The 18,285-nt window shown below is 45.2% G+C and overlaps 1 protein-coding gene across 3 annotated transcripts in view; it reads right to left on the reverse strand.

Annotated features, from left to right (window-relative positions):
• Positions 1 to 17,927, reverse strand: part of LOC147616903 (ARM repeat superfamily protein) — a 48,167-nt gene extending 30,240 nt beyond the window's left edge. For all 3 annotated transcript variants that reach the window (XR_015262355.1, XM_086776542.1, XM_086776541.1), the window contains exons 1-4: positions 17,556 to 17,927; positions 17,248 to 17,458; positions 3,878 to 4,228; positions 3,686 to 3,775 (exon numbers count right to left, since the gene is read on the reverse strand). Coding sequence is in view for 2 of the 3 variants with exons in the window: in XM_086776542.1 (XP_086632668.1) it covers positions 3,686 to 3,775; positions 3,878 to 4,228; positions 17,248 to 17,458; positions 17,556 to 17,770 (867 nt within the window). In the remaining variant the exon portion in view is untranslated. The remainder of the gene's footprint in view (positions 1 to 3,685; positions 3,776 to 3,877; positions 4,229 to 17,247; positions 17,459 to 17,555) is intronic.
• Between the last annotated feature and the right edge of the window lie 358 nt (positions 17,928 to 18,285).

The following is an 18,285-nucleotide window of genomic DNA, read 5'->3' on the forward strand; positions in this document are numbered from 1 at the left end:
CCCAAGTGTGTAGGGGACAAAGGGATTTAAAGAAAGGGACAAAATGATTTTGAGTTTAAAAGGTTTTATAACCTTTGATGACTTAAAATAATCTTATTTTTGGAGGATGTGCTTTTGCTATTGCTTTTAGTTTTTTTGGAGAAAAGCGAATCGCATCTTTGTTATAAGGCGAAGGGTGGCAGAATTCGTGGGTCGTGGTGTCGTGTGGCGTGAGGCGCTTCTTTCCTCGGGTGGCTGGTCGCCAAAAAGCACAGACGACTCCCAGGGCTGTGACAACTCGTGGAGGGCAGGAGGACAAGCTTGACACGAACTCCTGGTTTTGGCCGTGGCTATGGCGACTAACCGGGCAGGCTGGTTGCAGGAGGAATCGCATCAAGGCACACAGCCGAGGGACTGTTCTATCTCCCTCTCTCTCTCTCTCTCTCTCTCTCTCTCTCTCTCTCTAGCTTTTTGGAAAACGAGGAGGCTGGCAGGCAGCATGGATTTCAGGCATGGGAGAAAAACGCATTAATAACAGGCTGCAGGCTGCGCCTCTCTTACTTCTTGCTTTTGGAGAGACAGTAGGCGGGTAGCTTTGATATCCAAACGTGGGAAAGGCAGCTTCAGAGATCCTGCGCTGCTGGTCATTGTTGGCTTCTTGGAAGGGCTGCATGCGGGCTGTATTGCTAAGGCTACAAAGGCAGTCAAATACTCTTCTAGGCATGCTATTAAGAGTTTGAAACAGATTGGTTGCTGGCTGTGCTACAGAACAGAGATACAGGTCTCTTTTCTCTCTCTCTCTCTCTCTCTCTCTAGTTCTTGAAGAGTTGGTTGGCTGCTGGCTGCATAGCAAACAGGCACCTACAGGTTCTTTCTTTTCACTCTCCTTTGCTTTTGGCAAGAAGATGGTGTATCTCTGGGTTTCTCATGGAAACAGGACATTGGTTCTTCGAGAGGAAACAGGACTTTGCTATCGAGGAAACAGGCCTATGGTTTATGGGATACAAGTCTTTGGTTTATCAGATACAGGTCTTTGGTTTCATGTGGAAAACATGTCTTTGGATTCATGTGAACAGGTTGTAGATTTCTCGAGGTTACATGCAAGCTATGGCTATAGGGAAGGACTTGTGGTATGGTACAGTCCTACAGCTCTCTTGGAAAAAGGGTTGAGAGATCCATGTTAGAGATGGAGAAGACATTTGGAAAGCAGGGAGGTGTTGTACAGGTGTGCCTTCTCTATGGTATGCCGTGCTGTAATAACGAGAGTTCTCTTTTGGAAGTCCTGGGTGAAACTATAAGGGATCCTATTGGTGGAGGATTCTACAAGTTATACTTTGTACTCAAATTTAATCAAGTAAAGAAATACCGCAAGGGACGCCACTGCATTTTGGGGCCAATCGATGTCCGTGTACTTTTTGCATGAGCACTCTAGCTTCCCCTGTTTATTTTCTTTTTCCAAGTCCCCATGGGTGTTGAAGTGTTTTGTGTGCGAGTGTTTGTTTCACCGCCCGTCAAATTTTTGAAGGCCGGTTTCAAACACCGATTGGCCCCAAAACGCAGTGGCGCCCCTTGCGGTATTTCTACATAGTGTAACTTGTAGAATCCTCCTCCAATAGGATCCGTTATGGTTTCACCCAGAACTTCGAAAAGAGAAATCTCGTTATTACAGCACAGCATACCATAGAGAAGGCACGCCTGTACAACACCTCCCTGCTTGAAAAGGTCTTCTCCATCTCTACCATTGATCTCTCAAACCTTTTCCCAAATAGCAGTAGGGTTGTACCATACCACATGTCCTTCCCTATAGCCACAGCTTGCATGTAACCTCCAGAAAACTACAACCTGTTCACATGAATCCAAAGACATGCTTTCCACATGAAACCAAAGACCTGTATCCGATAAGCCAAAGACCTGTATCCCATAAAGCATAGGCCTGTTTCCTCGATACCAAAGTCCTGTTTCCACGAGAAAACCACAGATACACCATCCAATCACGGTGCCAAAAACCAGGGTTGTTTTCCATAGCAATACCTTGTGCCTTTCCATAACCCAGAGAAAAAGATAGAAGACGTGTCAAGCAATCCCCTGAATACACATAAGTTCAAGATGAAGAGGAACAACACATCTCTTCCATGAACATTCTCCCGTGCATCTTAGCTTGATCTTCTGTATCCAAGTCTCGCCACAGCTTGTGAGGTGACATTGCTGGAGATGCCACCGGCCAAAGCTCCAGACATGCCATCAACCAGGCCCTGATCATGGACCCCGGTTCCTTTGTAGAGCACCCCCGGTCCTTTGACTAAGCTCTCTGCTCCATAGCTCTCTGCAGAAACTCGGTAAGAACCTGCACCATAGCTCTCTGCAGAAGGTCGCCCGCCTGGCTGTTTCCATACACACAGCCACCACCAGCATGTGGACTGCTCCACGCTGCAGAAGGTCGCCCGCCTGGCTGCTTCCATACACGCAGCTGCCAGGTGCGCTTCTTGTCCTGCCGACCTGTACGCCACCTGCTCACAGCCCACGTGTCTGCAACAGGCTGTAATCCTACGCCTCCTCCCAAGTGAGAGATAAAGAGAGAGCAATCGCAGTCCAGCCCACGTGGCAGTGCCGAGAGAGAACCTTTTGTCCCCTTCATGCTTGGGCTAGCCACACATGGGTTTCTTTTCTTGATTCCAAGCTGATGCCTTTCACAGTCCATCCCATGCCCGTGCCCACCTGCTTTCTGTCCAGAGAAAAACACAGGGTCGTAACAATTCGCCATGGCACGGGTGTGCACGTAGCATCTGACTCTAGATATCTCGTAAAACAAGAGAAGACCAAAACAATAGACAACAGTAATAGCAGTCCCCAACCTTATAGTACACGACCCAACTGAAGAGAGTGTTGCTGTGTCTTGCTTCATCCTACGTGACAAAGCTGTCCTTCTCAGCTGTGTATCCCCCTAACCTGTGTAATGAACTCTTAGCTGGCCATTAATCCCTCTGTATGTGACACACAACATGTAACCTGGCCTCGCAAAAGAACTCATCCACTGACATGAAAAAAGTAACCCATTATACAGCCAGATTGTGCCTGCAAGGGGCATCAAGGCTGTGTTAGAAGGGTGAGATTTTGCATATCTAGAGAGCTAGTAAGGAAAACCACTGAATGACTCTCCTGCTGGATGCAAGGAGTACTGCTAGGCATGAGAGACAATATCAGCACCCAAGCTATGCAAGCTTCAATATCAGAGGTGGAGGGAAAACAAAGGGTCTACCAACATTGAGAGAGTCACTAAAAGGGCTTCCCCCTCTCACTCCCATCTCGGAGAGCAAACAACTAGCCCACCTGAAGCAGCATTCATGAGCTTGAAGTGTGTATGGAAAAGTTGACAATGCAAGTTACCCAGCTTCCCTCTTCAATGTGATGCGGTCACTCTGCATCTTGCCTTGAGGAGAACTTGTAAGTGTTTTGAGCTGCACATGCTTTTGTATTTTCTCTGTTTCGATCATCAGTTTAAGTCGTCCTCTATTACCTCTAGAACCATATTCATCACAAACTGCACATTTTATCTCACAATTTATAAAACAATTTTGTTTAATCTAAGCACAACATGGATCCTTTATACAATGTGTGGAGGTTTGATTTGTCCTGGGCCCACTTAGTTGGTCAGCAAATGAGTTCACAATCAAGATCAATGCATTTAATACAGTAAAAAACCAATCACCTTGAAAAGTAAGATACGAAGAGTTGAGAGAGCATCAATCCTCAGCTTAGCACTACCAGTTCCTCCCTTTGAAGCTTCCGTCTCTGAAATCTGAAACCACCAAAAACCAATACAGTATTCAATAAATTAAGGAATTCTGCAACATGCAAATACTTTGAATACAAGAGGAATGCAGCTGGCCCACCGGGATACCTGAAGAAAAAGCGATAGCAAATGTCCAACAGCTGCTGACATATTTTCTGACTGGAAAAATTCAATCAAGCACTCTTCAGTTCCATCTGCTGTTTCTTCGACTGCCTCTCTTCCTGTGTTTTCTGGTGGAGTGCTGAGAGTAGGTACTAGGTCTGCTTTGAGAGATCCTTTGCCAAATATGGTGTGATGAGGCAGAGCACTTGACTTACAACTACAGAAAGACCTCCTGCATGGCCTTAACCCTGCTATCAATCCCTTCAGACTCTTCACAGCCGCATGACGGAATTCCTCAGAGGCTTCATCTGGTGACCGCATTGCTGCTGCAGTCAACTTTCTCAGCAACACACTCATCTGATGTACAAATGCTTAATGAGTTGATTTCTGTAAGCCTTTCCCACACACCTTGGACATATATATATATACATGATCAATAAGAAAATGTATACAAGTCACCTAGCAGCTACCTAACAAGAAACAAGAGTAAAATTTGGACTTTATACTTACAAAGCTTCACAACTCCACCATGCATAGCATAAAATGTCATGTAGCTCTCTCTTGGGAAGCATCAGCTGCCAAGCCCCTTCCCGGTGAGCATTATTGGCATGCCAAATATCAGGTTCCACATGGATAATTACCACACATATATAGCATGCATTGCAACAAAGAAGCCTTAAAAAGAGGAATACATCTACCCCAAACCAAAATGGAACTCTATCCTCACGAGTTTGTCTGCATCCCGAAGCATCGGGAGGCCTTCTTGAGGAGCTGGTGTCACGGTTCCTTTCTCACTAACAATGATGTTGAGGCTTGAGCCCACTTGGCACTATAGACCACCTATATGGCTGTTTCCCCCTCCCCCCATTGTATGAGATAGCCTTCTCCTAGAGCGGCCAACTAGAGGAGAGAAGCATCCTCCCCGCCCTTTTTATGCGTCTTGACTCTCGCTCCCCATGTGGGGCCGAGTTTGTACTTAGCCATTTTGGCTGTAAAGATATTTTTCCCGCATTGCGGCGCGCGCGCGCGCGCGCGCGCGGGGGGGGGGGGGGGGGGGGGGGGAGAGAGAGAGAGTTTGCCAGCATCCCATCAAGATCCACGTGCGTGAAATAACGCCAACTTATCATGATTCACCCAATGTGAGTATGTCCCGTTAATATCCTCCAATTCATAGGAGCCATTATCATAGGAGCCATTATCATAGTGTGCCTCCCTCACACAGTATGGGCCAAACCACCGTGACCAATCCACTTGTCATGACGGGTATCAAACTCCTTCACAATGTCACCTCTCTCAAACAACTTTGTCTTCAGTTTTGCATCAAATGACTGTGTGCCTTAGTCTATTGAGAGGCCATGTGTTGTCACCTATCTCCTTCAAAATGTCACCTCTCTCAAACACCTTTGTCTTCAATTTTGCATCCAAGGACTTCTTTTCCCTAATTTGTGCCTTCGTCTATCAATAGGCCATGTATTGTCACCTATCTCGATGCTCCGACATGCCAACATTTATGTAACACACCCACAGGCACACCCACACCTGAAGGACAAGGTGTGCGTCTGCCTGTTTGGACATCCAGTACGCCCAAGAATGGACAGCAAGGGTGGAAAGGCCAGGTGTCAATTAGGTAGCTACGAGTGTAAAAACGATGATGAAAATAGGTCATGGAAGTGCATCCTCCTCACCAATGTTGGCTCTCCTTTTGCCATTATCTCCATGAGGAATGTAACGGTCCAATTCCTTCCTCGTAGGAACCAAAACATGACGATAAATTACGTTTTTTTTTTCTTTTCACTTACAAACTATGGAACTTCAAGCTTGAATGTGATGGCAGGTTGTGGGGGGAGGAGTCCACAGTACTTGAGAAACCAAAACATGGAGATGTGTCTCTCCCAGTTGGATCTCCCAATTGTCTCCAAAAAAGAGTCTGCATAGGTAATGCGATGCCAAAGGTCTCCCAACGTAGTGTTTATGACTAAGGGACCGTCCTTGCACAAATACGGGCAGTACATCTAGGGTGATAGGTTTAGGGACTCCTCTAGAGATAAAAATGGCCCTGTCCAAATCTTCTCTGAAACCAGCCTTCAGAAATTTGACGGGCGGTGAAACAAACACTCGCACATAAAACACTTCAACACCTTTGAGGACCTAAAAAAGGAAAACAAACAGGGGGAGCTAGAGTGCTCCTTTAAACAGTACACAGACACCGATTGGCCCCAAATCGCAATGGCGCCCCTTGCAGTATTTCTTTACTTGATTAAATTTGAGTACAAAGTACAACTTGTAGAATCCTCCACCAACAGGATCCCTTATAGTTTCACCCTGGACTTCCAAAAGAGAACTCTCGTTATTATAGCACAGCATACCATAGAGAAGACACACTGTACAACACCTTCCTGCTTTCCAAAGGTCTTCTCCATCTCTACCATGGATCCTTCAAATCTTTTCCCAAACAGCAGCAGGGCTGTACCATATCACATGTCCTTCCCTATAGCCACAGCTTGCATGTAGCCTCGGAAACCAAACTCCTGTTTCCTCTCGAAGACCAATGTCCTGTTTCCATGAGAAACCCACAGATAAACCATCCAATCACGGTGCCAAAACTAGGGCTGATTTCCACGGCAATACCCTGTGCTTTTTCCATAACTCATAGAGAGAAAGATAGAAGACGTGTTAAGCAACCCCTGAACACACATAAGTTCAAGACGAAGAGGAACAACACATCTCTTCCATGAACATCATCCCGTGTATATGTAGCTTGATCTTCTGTATCCAGTCTCTTCAACAGGGCCTGCAAATTCACGATGAGAGAGAGAGAGAGAGAGAGAGAGAGAGAGAGAGAGAGAAAACCTATCTCTATTCTCCTGCAACCAGCCCACGTGAACCATTTCACCTTTCATGGCGTGAACCATAGACTGTAGTAACTCTCTGAGGTAGGTGTCGATGATCTGGCAGACGGCGAGAGCGATCATGGAGGTCTTGCTGGTGCCGAACTGGGCCTGGGCGATGACATCGCAGTTCTGGATGATGGGACGGATAGTGAGCTGCTGAATGGCCGAGGGCCTCTCGAAGCCGTAGGTGTAGATGCCCCGCAGGAGCTCGTCCCAGATGCCCATCGCGTCGAAGCTGCTGTACACCTTCACGTCAAGGTTTGTCTCGAAGGCCATGCCATCGTCGTCTGCCGACGCCCCGTCTCCGCCATTGTCCTGTTGCGCGGTACCACAGAGGCCATCGCCCCGCCTGAACCACCACCTGCAGCAGTGCTTGCCATAGCCGAAGGAAATCAAACAAAAACACTGACCCCTGCTCTCTCTGTCCAGTGCTACCTGCGTTGAAGCTCTATACATCACTTGTGCTCTCTGGCGACCAGCCATACAAGGAGAGAAAGCGCCCCCACACACCACACGACACGTTGAATTCCGCCACCCTTCCCTTTTTAATAAGGATGCGATTCAGTTCGCTTTTCTCCAAAAACTAAAAGCAATAGCAAAAGCACATCCTCCAAATAAAAATTATTAGTTTATCATCAAGGATTTTAAAACCTTATAAACTTTAAAATCCTTTTGTCCTCTTCACACTTGGGGCTATCCACATACGGGTTTCCTTCTCAAATCCAAACGGCTGCCATTCACACTGTCCATCCCGTGCCCGTGCCCTGTCAAAAACTAAAAGCAATAGCAAAAGCACATCCTCCAAATAAAAATTATTAGTTTATCATCAAAGATTTTAAAACCTTATAAACTTTAAAATCCTTTTGTCCTCTTCACACTTGGGGCTATCCACACACGGGTTTCCTTCTCAAATCCAAACGGCTGCCATTCACACTGTCCATCCCGTGCCCGTGCCCACCTGCCTACTATCCAGAGGAAAACACAGGGTCGTAACATACCCCCCTCTTGAAAAATAGCAAGCGTCCTCGATTGCACTCAATGACACACTAAGGCATCTTATGAGCAAAAAGTCCCCATATGACAAAAGCAATGGCCCTCAAGTGCATCTAGGTGATGAAACAATCATCCTGCACAATATGGCCACACCGTCACATCAAAGTGACAAACAACTCTTGCTTGTTCCTTCAGAACCTGCAACAAAAGTCTAAAACCAAGTGGAAACACGTAACCTGTGTTAGCCAAAAACAAAACCATGCATCATTCTACATATGACACACATATGCATGACACATATAGGCATTCGCAAACAATATGCTCCTCAAGATGCTCTACCTACTCTAAAATAACAGTCTCAGAGATGCTCGCAAGCCTTACGCCCGTGGGCATCCCGCAAGACCCGTGATGACTGATGGTACACCATGAGCATATGAAAGCACTCAATGCATCCAAACAACCACATCCACTACGTACTTCCCACATATGTCTCATGGCCATCCCGCACGAGTCACACTCAATGATGCATCCATGAACATAATAAAGTACTTGATGTATCATACCAATATACTGCATCACACCACTCAATTCATAGTATTACCCATGTATTCTCAAGGGTACCAGGATTCAATGGCACCAAAATACAATAATACCTCAATAAGTGTATGCACAAATAGAGTTCGATCCATATATCCATGAAGCAAACCAACTCTAGGACTGCTCACAAGACTTATGCCCTCCATAGAGTTATCCATAGTTGCAGTTATAGTTCAAGGTGCGGCCGACTGTGAACCATACTCAACTTTACCATCTCATGTGACTAGTACACAATATCATATTAGTCCCATAAGCAAATGTATTGTCAGCCTCCAGTACCTTCACGTGAATACAAAGATGTCACCAAGCCACTCCTAGATGAAAACTGAGCCTATCTGTAACAAGGGAATGGAGGTGCTACCCCGCTCTTGAGCATCAGGCAATACTCCAGACCCATGCTCTGCTGAACCTGAATGAGCCATAACAAGAGTTGGCTCCAATTCAAAGACATCATGATAAAGCTACAATACCTTAGGTGAATCTGCTAAGTCACCCTCCTCCATCCACTTCGCATCCATCGGTGAACTTCACAAGATAGCGACGGGAAACTTTACCTTGTACCTTCTTCCTTGTGTGCCAGTATCTGCTCGGGAATAAGAACCTCATCAAGTTCCTTCGCTTCTGTCTAAGCCTCATCTGATACATCCTCAGGCACCCAAAACCTGCTTGCACTCCACCCAAGTAGTAAGCACAAGTCCCTAATGAAGCATAGTAGATCACCGCTGCTAAACATAGAAAGAAGCTACCTTCTGAACCCATGAAGCCTCCGTGAAAATACCACTGGCGACAAAGTGTCAAAAACCATAGCCTTCAACCCAAGTTTTGCACCGTAACACTTCAACTGCTTCTTGTTCCTGTCCGACTACTTCTTATCCTTGGTGTCTTTTCTCCTGAGCTTCATCTCTAGCTTTTTCTCTTCACCTCATATAGGCAAAGACACATAATCCTGCACTGTCTCCTGCACTTCCTTTTCACTTTACACATGTTGAAGCTTTTGATGTGACAACCACGGGCTCACCTCCTTGAGAAAGTCGACGATGTCCCGGCAACGGAACCATGAAACCGGCCTTCAGAAATTTGACAAGCGGTGAAACAAACACTCGCATATATAACACTTCAACACCTTTGAGGACCTAAAAAAGGAAAACAAACAGGGGGAGCTAGAGTGCTCCTGTAAACAGTACACGGGCACCGATTGGCCCCAAATTGCAATGGCGCCCCTTCAGTATTTCTTTACTTGATTAAATTTGAGTACAAAGTACAACTTGTAGAATCCTCCACCAACAGGATCCCTTATAGTTTCACCCAGGACTTCCAAAAGAGAACTCTCGTTATTATAGCACACCATACCATAGAGAAGCCACACCTGTACAACACCTCCCTGCTTTCCAAAGGTCTTCTCCATCTCTACCACGGATCCTTCAAACCTTTTCCCAAAAGGCAATAGGGCTGTACCATATCACATTTCTTTCCCTATAGCCACAGCTTGCATGTAACCTCAAGAAAACTACAACCTCTTCACATGAATCCAAAGACATGCTTTCCACATGAAACCAAAGACCTGTATCCGATAAACCAAAGACTTGTATCCCATAAACCATAGGTCTATTTCCTCGAAACCAAAGTCATGTTTCCTCTCGAAGACCAATGTCCTGTTTCCATGAGAAACCCACAGATACACCATCCAATCACGGTGCCAAAACTAGGGCTGATTTCCACGGCAATACCCTGTGCTTTTTCCATAACTCATTGAGAGAAAGATAGAAGACGTGTCAAGCAACCCCTGAATACACATAAGTTCAAGACGAAGAGGAACAACACATCTCTTCCATGAACATCATCCCGTGTATATGTAGCTTGATTTGCTGTATCCAAGTCTTTTCAACAAAAGCCTGCAAATTCACGATGAGAGAGAGAGAGAGAGAGAGAGAAAGAGAGAGCCTATCTCTATTCTCCTACAACCAGCCCACGTGTATCCCATAGAGAGAAAAATAGAGAACTCTCTGACGTACATGTCAATGATCTGGCAGACGGCGAGAGCGATCATGGAGGTCTTGCTGATGCCGAACTGGGCCTGGGCGATGACATCGCGGTTCTGGATGATGGGACGAATAGCGCGCTGTTGAATGGCCAAGGGCCTCTAGGCATAGATGCCCTGCAGGAGCTCGTCCCGGATGCACACGGCACGTCGAATTCCGCCACCCTTCCCTTTTTAACAAGGATGCGATTCAGTCCTTCGAGGGACAGGAGTCACTCCGAAAGGGGTAGTCCACTGGAGTTTAAAAACCAACCACACGAGCAAGGAAAAATTCTGGTTTCTTGTTGAATCTTTACACTTGAAGTAGGCTCTGATACCACTGTAACATGCAAAAGCTTCAAGGGAGATCGGTAACTTCAATGCTCGGAAAAATAGCACACTTATCGGGACGATATTAACGCACAAAACTGATTGTAGATGTGCAAAAAAATAGAGAGAGAGAGAGAGAGAGAGAGAGAGGAGGGGGAGAAGAGGACACAGTATTGGGTCCCGAATACCCTCTTTAGAGCCCCCACCACGAATGGTGTATTTGCTTTTATTAGAATGATGCAAAACTGAAATAAAAGACTGAACCTGATGTCAAATCCCCATAAGATCTCCTCGTAGAACGCTCCTGATACAAGACTCGAAACCTGCAAACAGACCAAACAAACAAGAAGGGGGTGCAGGCCTGACTCACCTCCCAACCACGACAGTCGTGGGCAAGCCCACAAAACTTGGCTGTCCCCACCGAGCCACGAGCTGAGCTAACTAGATGGACGTACCGACCAATCTCTACCTCGTGATGTCCCATACCGCCACGAAGCTACCCTCGCGGGCCTCGAGATTGCTGCCGGCCTCGGCTGCATGAAGCAGGTGCACATCTGCACTAGATCCAGGCTCCCTACCATAGAGCTCTCACAAGTCACGCAAGACTCTACATGACTAATAACTAACCTTGACCACCCTTTTATAGGTTCTTGGCCGATCATCAGGTGCCCGCCCGTCCATACTTGGGTTCCCGCCCGTTAGTCTATCCCTAACTCAGCTCACCAATCAGCCTGCCTAGCTCCAAGCTTCCCCAACCTCGAAGCTAGTCTTGCGTGCGTGTAGCACACGGTAAATACACACTTTGCACAACACGACACCTGAACCTTCTTGATTAACGAAACATACCCCTCTAGGATGCTGGTCGGCTGTCTAAAACCAGTCGGCTATCTAAAATAAGTCTCACGACCTGAATAAATAGCATTTAATGCTAAAAAAAGCTTGCTTATCACACCAATAGGTGCTGGCCACCATGCGCCTCTCATTCTGGCTACTGGGCAGCCTGTGTGGGCTGCCCCACACCTGGCCTACAGTCCTCTAGGGGCTGTGTACCCTGTCGGCTGCCTGTCCAGGAGCCGCCCTTCCATGGCTATCCCATGGCTGGTGGGCACAGCCACAGCCTTCTTGGCCCCTATGGGAGTGGTTCTACACCTCCCCCATGCCCATGGGGTAGCCCTATGGGCTGGCCCCTTTCATATATGAAAACCCTACTTGTCTACACAGTGGTCTGACATCCAATATCATACCAGATACATAGAACCATTGACATCATTCCAGAGGGAGACACACAACGCGGACTGGCACTGTTTCATGTGCAGGACAATGCACACTTGACCTCAGACGACTAGAGTGGGACCCTGGTGGCTGACTCGTCCTGGACTGAGCTCACATGGGACCAGTTTTCAACCCAGGTCCTGCACCTTCTGTACAGATATGTCTACGTGGCATCCAAGTGCGGGATGCATGTGACAGATAGTTCGTTCTTTCAAAGAAGGGGAGAAAGTGTTTCTACTTGTTCCTTGGAGAACAGAAACACTTCATGCGGGTAAATCTACTAAGTTATCGCCTAGATATTGTGGACTGTGGACGATTTTGAAACGAGTCGGAGATGTGGCTTATAAGTTAGACTTACCACAAGACTGTCATGTCCACCCAGTATTTCATGTGAGTCGATTGAAGCATTATCTTCACGACGGTGATAATTTAGTTGATGGTATGATTGCTTTGCAAGAACTTGATCAAGAAGACCATGGACTAGAGATATCTAGGAACAAAGAGAAAGATGATTGCGAAATCGTACTCTTCGCGAGTTCCTTGTAAATTGGAAAGGACATCCCTTGACAAATGCAACTTGGGAAATGGAATTTCAGTTTCGAAAGCGTTATCCTCAATTGGCGACGAGGACAATGATTCCTAAGAGGGAGAAAGAATGTTACAACCCTTACACATGGGACGCTAACATTGTTACATGGGATTTACACGCTAATAATGTGTGGGACACGTAGATGTTGCATGGGACAACAGCATACTATTGTATATCATCGCTTATAATAATAAGTGTTAATAAGTAACGTTCGTGGGTGAAGGTTGTAGGCCAAAGACCCAGTGATCTATAGCATGGGGGTACCAACTGGGACACAAGGGGCGCGTAAGTATGGTGTGTGGGTACACACAGGACGCCTGAGGTCACTGGTATATATAATGGTTGGGTGGTTAAACATGGTATGCCAAGCTAGGTTTATTTTTTCTATTCTTGAGTTCATCTTCTTCTCTCTCGCGTTTTTTTGCATGAGACTAGAAACAGAGACCTTGGTTGCCTTGCATGGAGGTCTTACACCGACTACTAATTGTCAAGTTTCATGCCTTTGGGACATAGTCTTAGGTGAGAGAATTCCATTGTATATAATCATCATTTACAATATACAGTAGATTAGGTCATCTCTAGTCTTCTCTATTGTGATCTTTAAGATTAGTGCTTCTTAATCTATTAATTAGTGTTAATCAAGTCTTGCTTCCTCTACGCATGTTCCAGTGGTAGACACCAACTGTCTATCCTCCATGACCTCATCAATACCAAGTAGTTGCTCCTTGAAATCCTTGATCTTTTTTGTCAAATGATATGTCATGAAAGCACCTTCTTTCATGGACATAATATTCAGTTGTCTCTTCAAATACATAACTCTGGCTTCATTCCAGACTTGATACATCGTGGCTAGTCTCCCAAGCATTTCTCAAGGTCTTGCAAGACCTGATATTCGGTATAATTGTCCCCTTGATGGACGAGGCAATCAGAGACATCGCCTAAGCATCTCTAGTATCCCACCGCCTTTGCTTTGAGGTAGGCTGAAGCACAACATGTGCTTGGGCAGTTGGATGTATAACCACGTGCCTTGCATACAGACCCAAACACAAATTTGTTGTATGCTATGCAAGACACTACAACATGCATAACCTATTGACGAAGATGCCTTCCTGCTGATGGAAGATGTCTCCTGCTAATTCCACCCTTCACTAAAGCTTGCCAAAGGCCTTGGCTACTCTCTGCAACCCTTCATATCCTTAATGATGAGTGCCCTAATTGCATAAATGCCTAGTCGAGCACCATAATGGATGTCAGCCACGAACTTGGCTGAATTATGGCACGCCAAATTTGGGCATGTAAACTTTGGCAATTTGATGCTTTTGCAAAAGCATAATATGGTTCAAAGTATGCCTCCCTTGGCCCACCAATTGGTCATGTATGTAAGGGATGCATATTGGGCAAAATGCACAAGAAACCATTCTCAAGAGATAGTTCCGTTAGGATTGTCCAAAAATTACAGCTCATATATAGTGATGTATATGTATGTGGTCCTATGCGGACTCCATCTTTGGAGGGTTGTCTATATTTTGTCACATTTATTGATGACTACTCCAAGTTCCCTTGGATTTACCCTATGAAGGAAACATCAGAGATATTTATGCATTTTCAGTCTTGCGTTGCAATGGTTGAGAATGAAACAACGTGCAATGTCAAGACCCTCCGCTCAGACAAGAAGAAGGGCGAAAGGAGGGGCCTGCAAGTGTGAGTGTTGAATGTAGGAGCTGCCCACTGCCACCTCACTCAAAACAATATAAAGGAACTAATTTGAATGGGCTATCGATGCTATTACTAAAGTGAGGCGCATTGCTCAATGTTGAACAATGCTAGCCATTTATGGTTGGGACAAAAAAGATGCTAATTAACTGCCGCCTTGTTAATATTGCAAAATGACTTGGCTGCCGCAGATCTGCTTCAAGCTACAATTGCCAAGAGTCTTCAACATAGGCACCCTCTTGAAAAGTGCAAAAGTTCACTCCCTCTATTACTTTCTCTAATCTAAGAAAAAGCTTGTTATGAATTAGGGCGGTCGTTCACTTAGTAGAAGCACTCTCTCTCTCTCTCTCTCTCTCTCTCTCTCTCTCTCTCTCTCTCTCTCTCTCTCTCTCTCAACGGTGAGGAACCCTAATCTAACCTAAACCTGGCTTATCATGCCTAGCCAACACTAATCAAAGTAATAATCCTCCTAACCTCGCTTTGATATCAAATTGGAAAGCGGATCTACGGAGAACCAAACACCATAAATAGATTGATAATTAGCAATCTAATTAGCACTAATCGAGCAATTAAATATACTCAAATGGTAGTATAAATAGTACTCAAAATATTGCTTGATTGCAATCTAAATATTGCTTGATTGCAATCTAAATGAGCTTTGTGATACATTGATTTATAGCTTCCTCGTGAGATCTAATCACATGATTCACTCCTAGAATCTCTCAATCACCCTTTTTACCTTTTACATTTCCACTAACCAAATAACATTTGGACACACAACCTTTGAACACACACGTACATATAAACCTCTACATGTGCACATACATAAGGTTCATGCAAACACACTGTCTATCACCACAATTTCCAACACCTTTTAAGTACCTAACCTCAGTGTCCACTACCTAAGAGAGAGAGAGAGAGAGATATTAAGCATCTACTAAAGACCCAATGGGCCTATGACACCAAAGTGACACAATAATGTCCATGGCATATCTCATCATGGAACGGAAAATGAAATAGAACTCAAAACTATCTCACTTGAGTGATACAAAACTATCCACGGAAATCTCATCATGGGACACTTCAGTGATACGAAACTGTCCATGGAAATCTCATCGTGGGATACCAAGAGCATGAAACATGAAACATGAGAGGAGCATCAACCCCCAAGAGATGGTATAACACTCTACAAAATATCAAGTATGAGGCTAATGAGTATGGCTAAGAGGTCTCCCTCAGCTACATTGCAAGGAAAGGTAGCTCGATGGCAATGGAGCATGTCTTGGATCTAGAGCTGATGAGGGGATCAAGGCCAGGGTCGACCGGGACGGGGGAGGGGCGGGGGGAGACGGGCACGTTGAAAAGTCGAGGCTTGGTCCGAGGCAAGTCCACTCAGGCGAGGGGGGTCCACGAGATCCATTATATGGGTGTCCTCCTCCTCCTCGGTTAAGAAGAAGCTAATGCTAGTTGGCTAGCATTAGATCTGATTGGCTGGGACCGAAGCTCTCTCAAGAAAGTGTCCCTGTCTTTGCACAGCACAAGCAAGAAAAGCCCTAGGCAACGCTGGTCCACGAGATCAATGATCCTGGAAAGTGGGCAAATCTCTCATGGAACACGTAGTGAAACCTCCTCTGGATCTCACAATATACTCGATAGCAACATATGTAATGCTCCTCCATCTCAACTTCTTTGTGACATAGTCAACATATCCTGTCCTCCCTAGGTCTCCGTATGAGCTCCCCACCTTTGAAGACGCACTCAACTCTCCTTGTCTCCACTTTGAGGTAGTTGGATGAAACCCGTATCTGGCCAATTGCAATCCATGTGGCATGGGACATGTAAACACTCAAGTAGACGGGCTGCTAGATGAATCCATCCCCAATGAGCCTGAGGAAGTGATCTGCAGAAGTGCATCTTCGGTTGGAGCTCCGAAGTTGTGATCCATGTGTAATGGGTGTAGAGACTGAGAAGATCTAACTGGATAACCGGGTTGGTGTCCTCGTGATGATCGAGCTGGAGAAAAGGGGAGGCATCCATCTAGACTTATAAAGAAGTTTTAGGAGACCAACAGCAAGTTGTAAACTAGTTATTATATGTAAACCATTCATTATATAAATCAAATGACTTGTTTGTTTACAAAAATTATCTTCCTTTTGTTTAAATTGCCTTTTTTTAAACAGTTTAGTAAAGGAAATTTAAAAAAAATTACAGGATTTCTCAACTCATTCTATGACCCTTGAGAGAGAACCGAATTCCTCTCTAAAAAGGTGTTTTAACCTCTAATTTTGTGGTATGGTGGGCATCAAAGGATGACATGCTTCTGCATCTCAACTGCATGCATGTCAAAAATCAGGTGTACTTGCACCTCTCAATTCTCTAGTGTGAGTGGCTACCCTCTCCCAGCTTCTATGGGGTCATCTCCAAATAGACTCATCGTGCGGGGTAGGTTTTCTGGCCCTCTCCATGTCTTGTGGATATTTGATCAGTGATATCCTATGTAATGTGTCTATGAAGAGCCACTATGAAGAGCCATCTGCTGTCATCCATCTCTACTTGTTACCAATCCAAATGCATGGATAAAGACAGAGCCAGACATGAGAGCCGCTGCCTTCCCATGTTTCCACCTCTGTATGAACGTGACCAACTGAAATGCTGCATCTGTCGTATGAGAGATGGGAGTAATCTTATTGTGTCTTCTTTCATCTCCATTACAGAGATATGCAACAATATTTAACAGACATATTCTTGTGTTTTCTTACGTCTTAGAAGTTTTTACAGTTTGGTCTCATTTTAATCACAAAGTATTATTATTTATGTGAAGAAGATTCGTTATCATGTGCAGCTTGAATTTTGATACAAATTATTTTTTTAAATTTTTTTTACCAATAACTTTTTTAAGCAAGCAGTGGCCAAACCCATGTTTTAAAGAAAAACAAGTGTAGTTTCAAAAAAAAAAAAAAAGGGCAAGTAGTACCTGAGAACAAGTCGTCAGAGGGCAACGAAGCAGGAGCTCCTCCAAACACGAGAGAACTCCCTCAGAGATTTTGTCAGAGATGTAGAGCTGCTGTGTACTTCTGGGATCGGAAGGCGATGTCAGTTGCGTGGTTCCAGCACCGAGTGGCCGCGGCTGTGATCTGCAGGCAACGGATGCATCGAGGAGCAACTGGAGAGGGAAGAGAACGTACCTGCACACAAGCGCGCGCGCACGCACACAACCATCAAGATTGATAAAAACAAACGAGGATGGAAAAAAACAAAATTAGGGCAACGAAGAGAGATTACTCCACGCAGACTCTCAGGCCTTGGAGAGGGGCGGCCCGTATAGCTTGGCGGAGAGACATGAGGACCGACGTGTCGGATTCTGAATCGCCTCTGCGCAAGGGAAGCTCCAGCAGGCGAGCGCACAGAGGTTGCAGCATGGCGAACACTTGCTTTGAAGCAGCGGAAGAAGAAGAGCCCTCCATCCTTCTGGAGAACTTTGCACAGAACGCACACATTTATATACATACATATACACACATGTGCACGCACACATTTATATACATACCAATACACGAGTCTATTTATGCATGTATTGTGGGGTAGCTATGCAAAGGTGCAGCCTGAGTAGGATGAGTGGTAAGACACGACCCCATTGCAGCACTTTACATCGTGCCAACTATCATTTGGCCTTGCCTTGTGTCCTTGAACAAAATCACCCAAAGTATATGTGTGTATATATGTATATATACAAATATACACAAACACACACATATATATAACATACATATATATGTACGTTATAAGTTATAATATAAGCTGCATAGTGTCCTCAAGGTTGAGGGTTCAAGCACCGTTGAGTCCACCCCTATAGATGCCAACTTGGGAGGACGTATGTGGTGTGCGTGCGTGCGTGTGCGTGTGTCCTCTCCAGGTCAATCGCGATTGTGAAATGAAGGATTACTGATCCAATTGCGAAAAAATATATTTTAAAAAAACTATTTCAACAAGGCAGCTTGTAATAAAATTATTT

This window comes from Cibotium barometz, chromosome 37 (genome assembly GCF_041138505.1).
Source record: "Cibotium barometz isolate CiBa-2024 chromosome 37, ASM4113850v1, whole genome shotgun sequence".
NCBI lineage: Eukaryota > Viridiplantae > Streptophyta > Polypodiopsida > Cyatheales > Cibotiaceae > Cibotium > Cibotium barometz.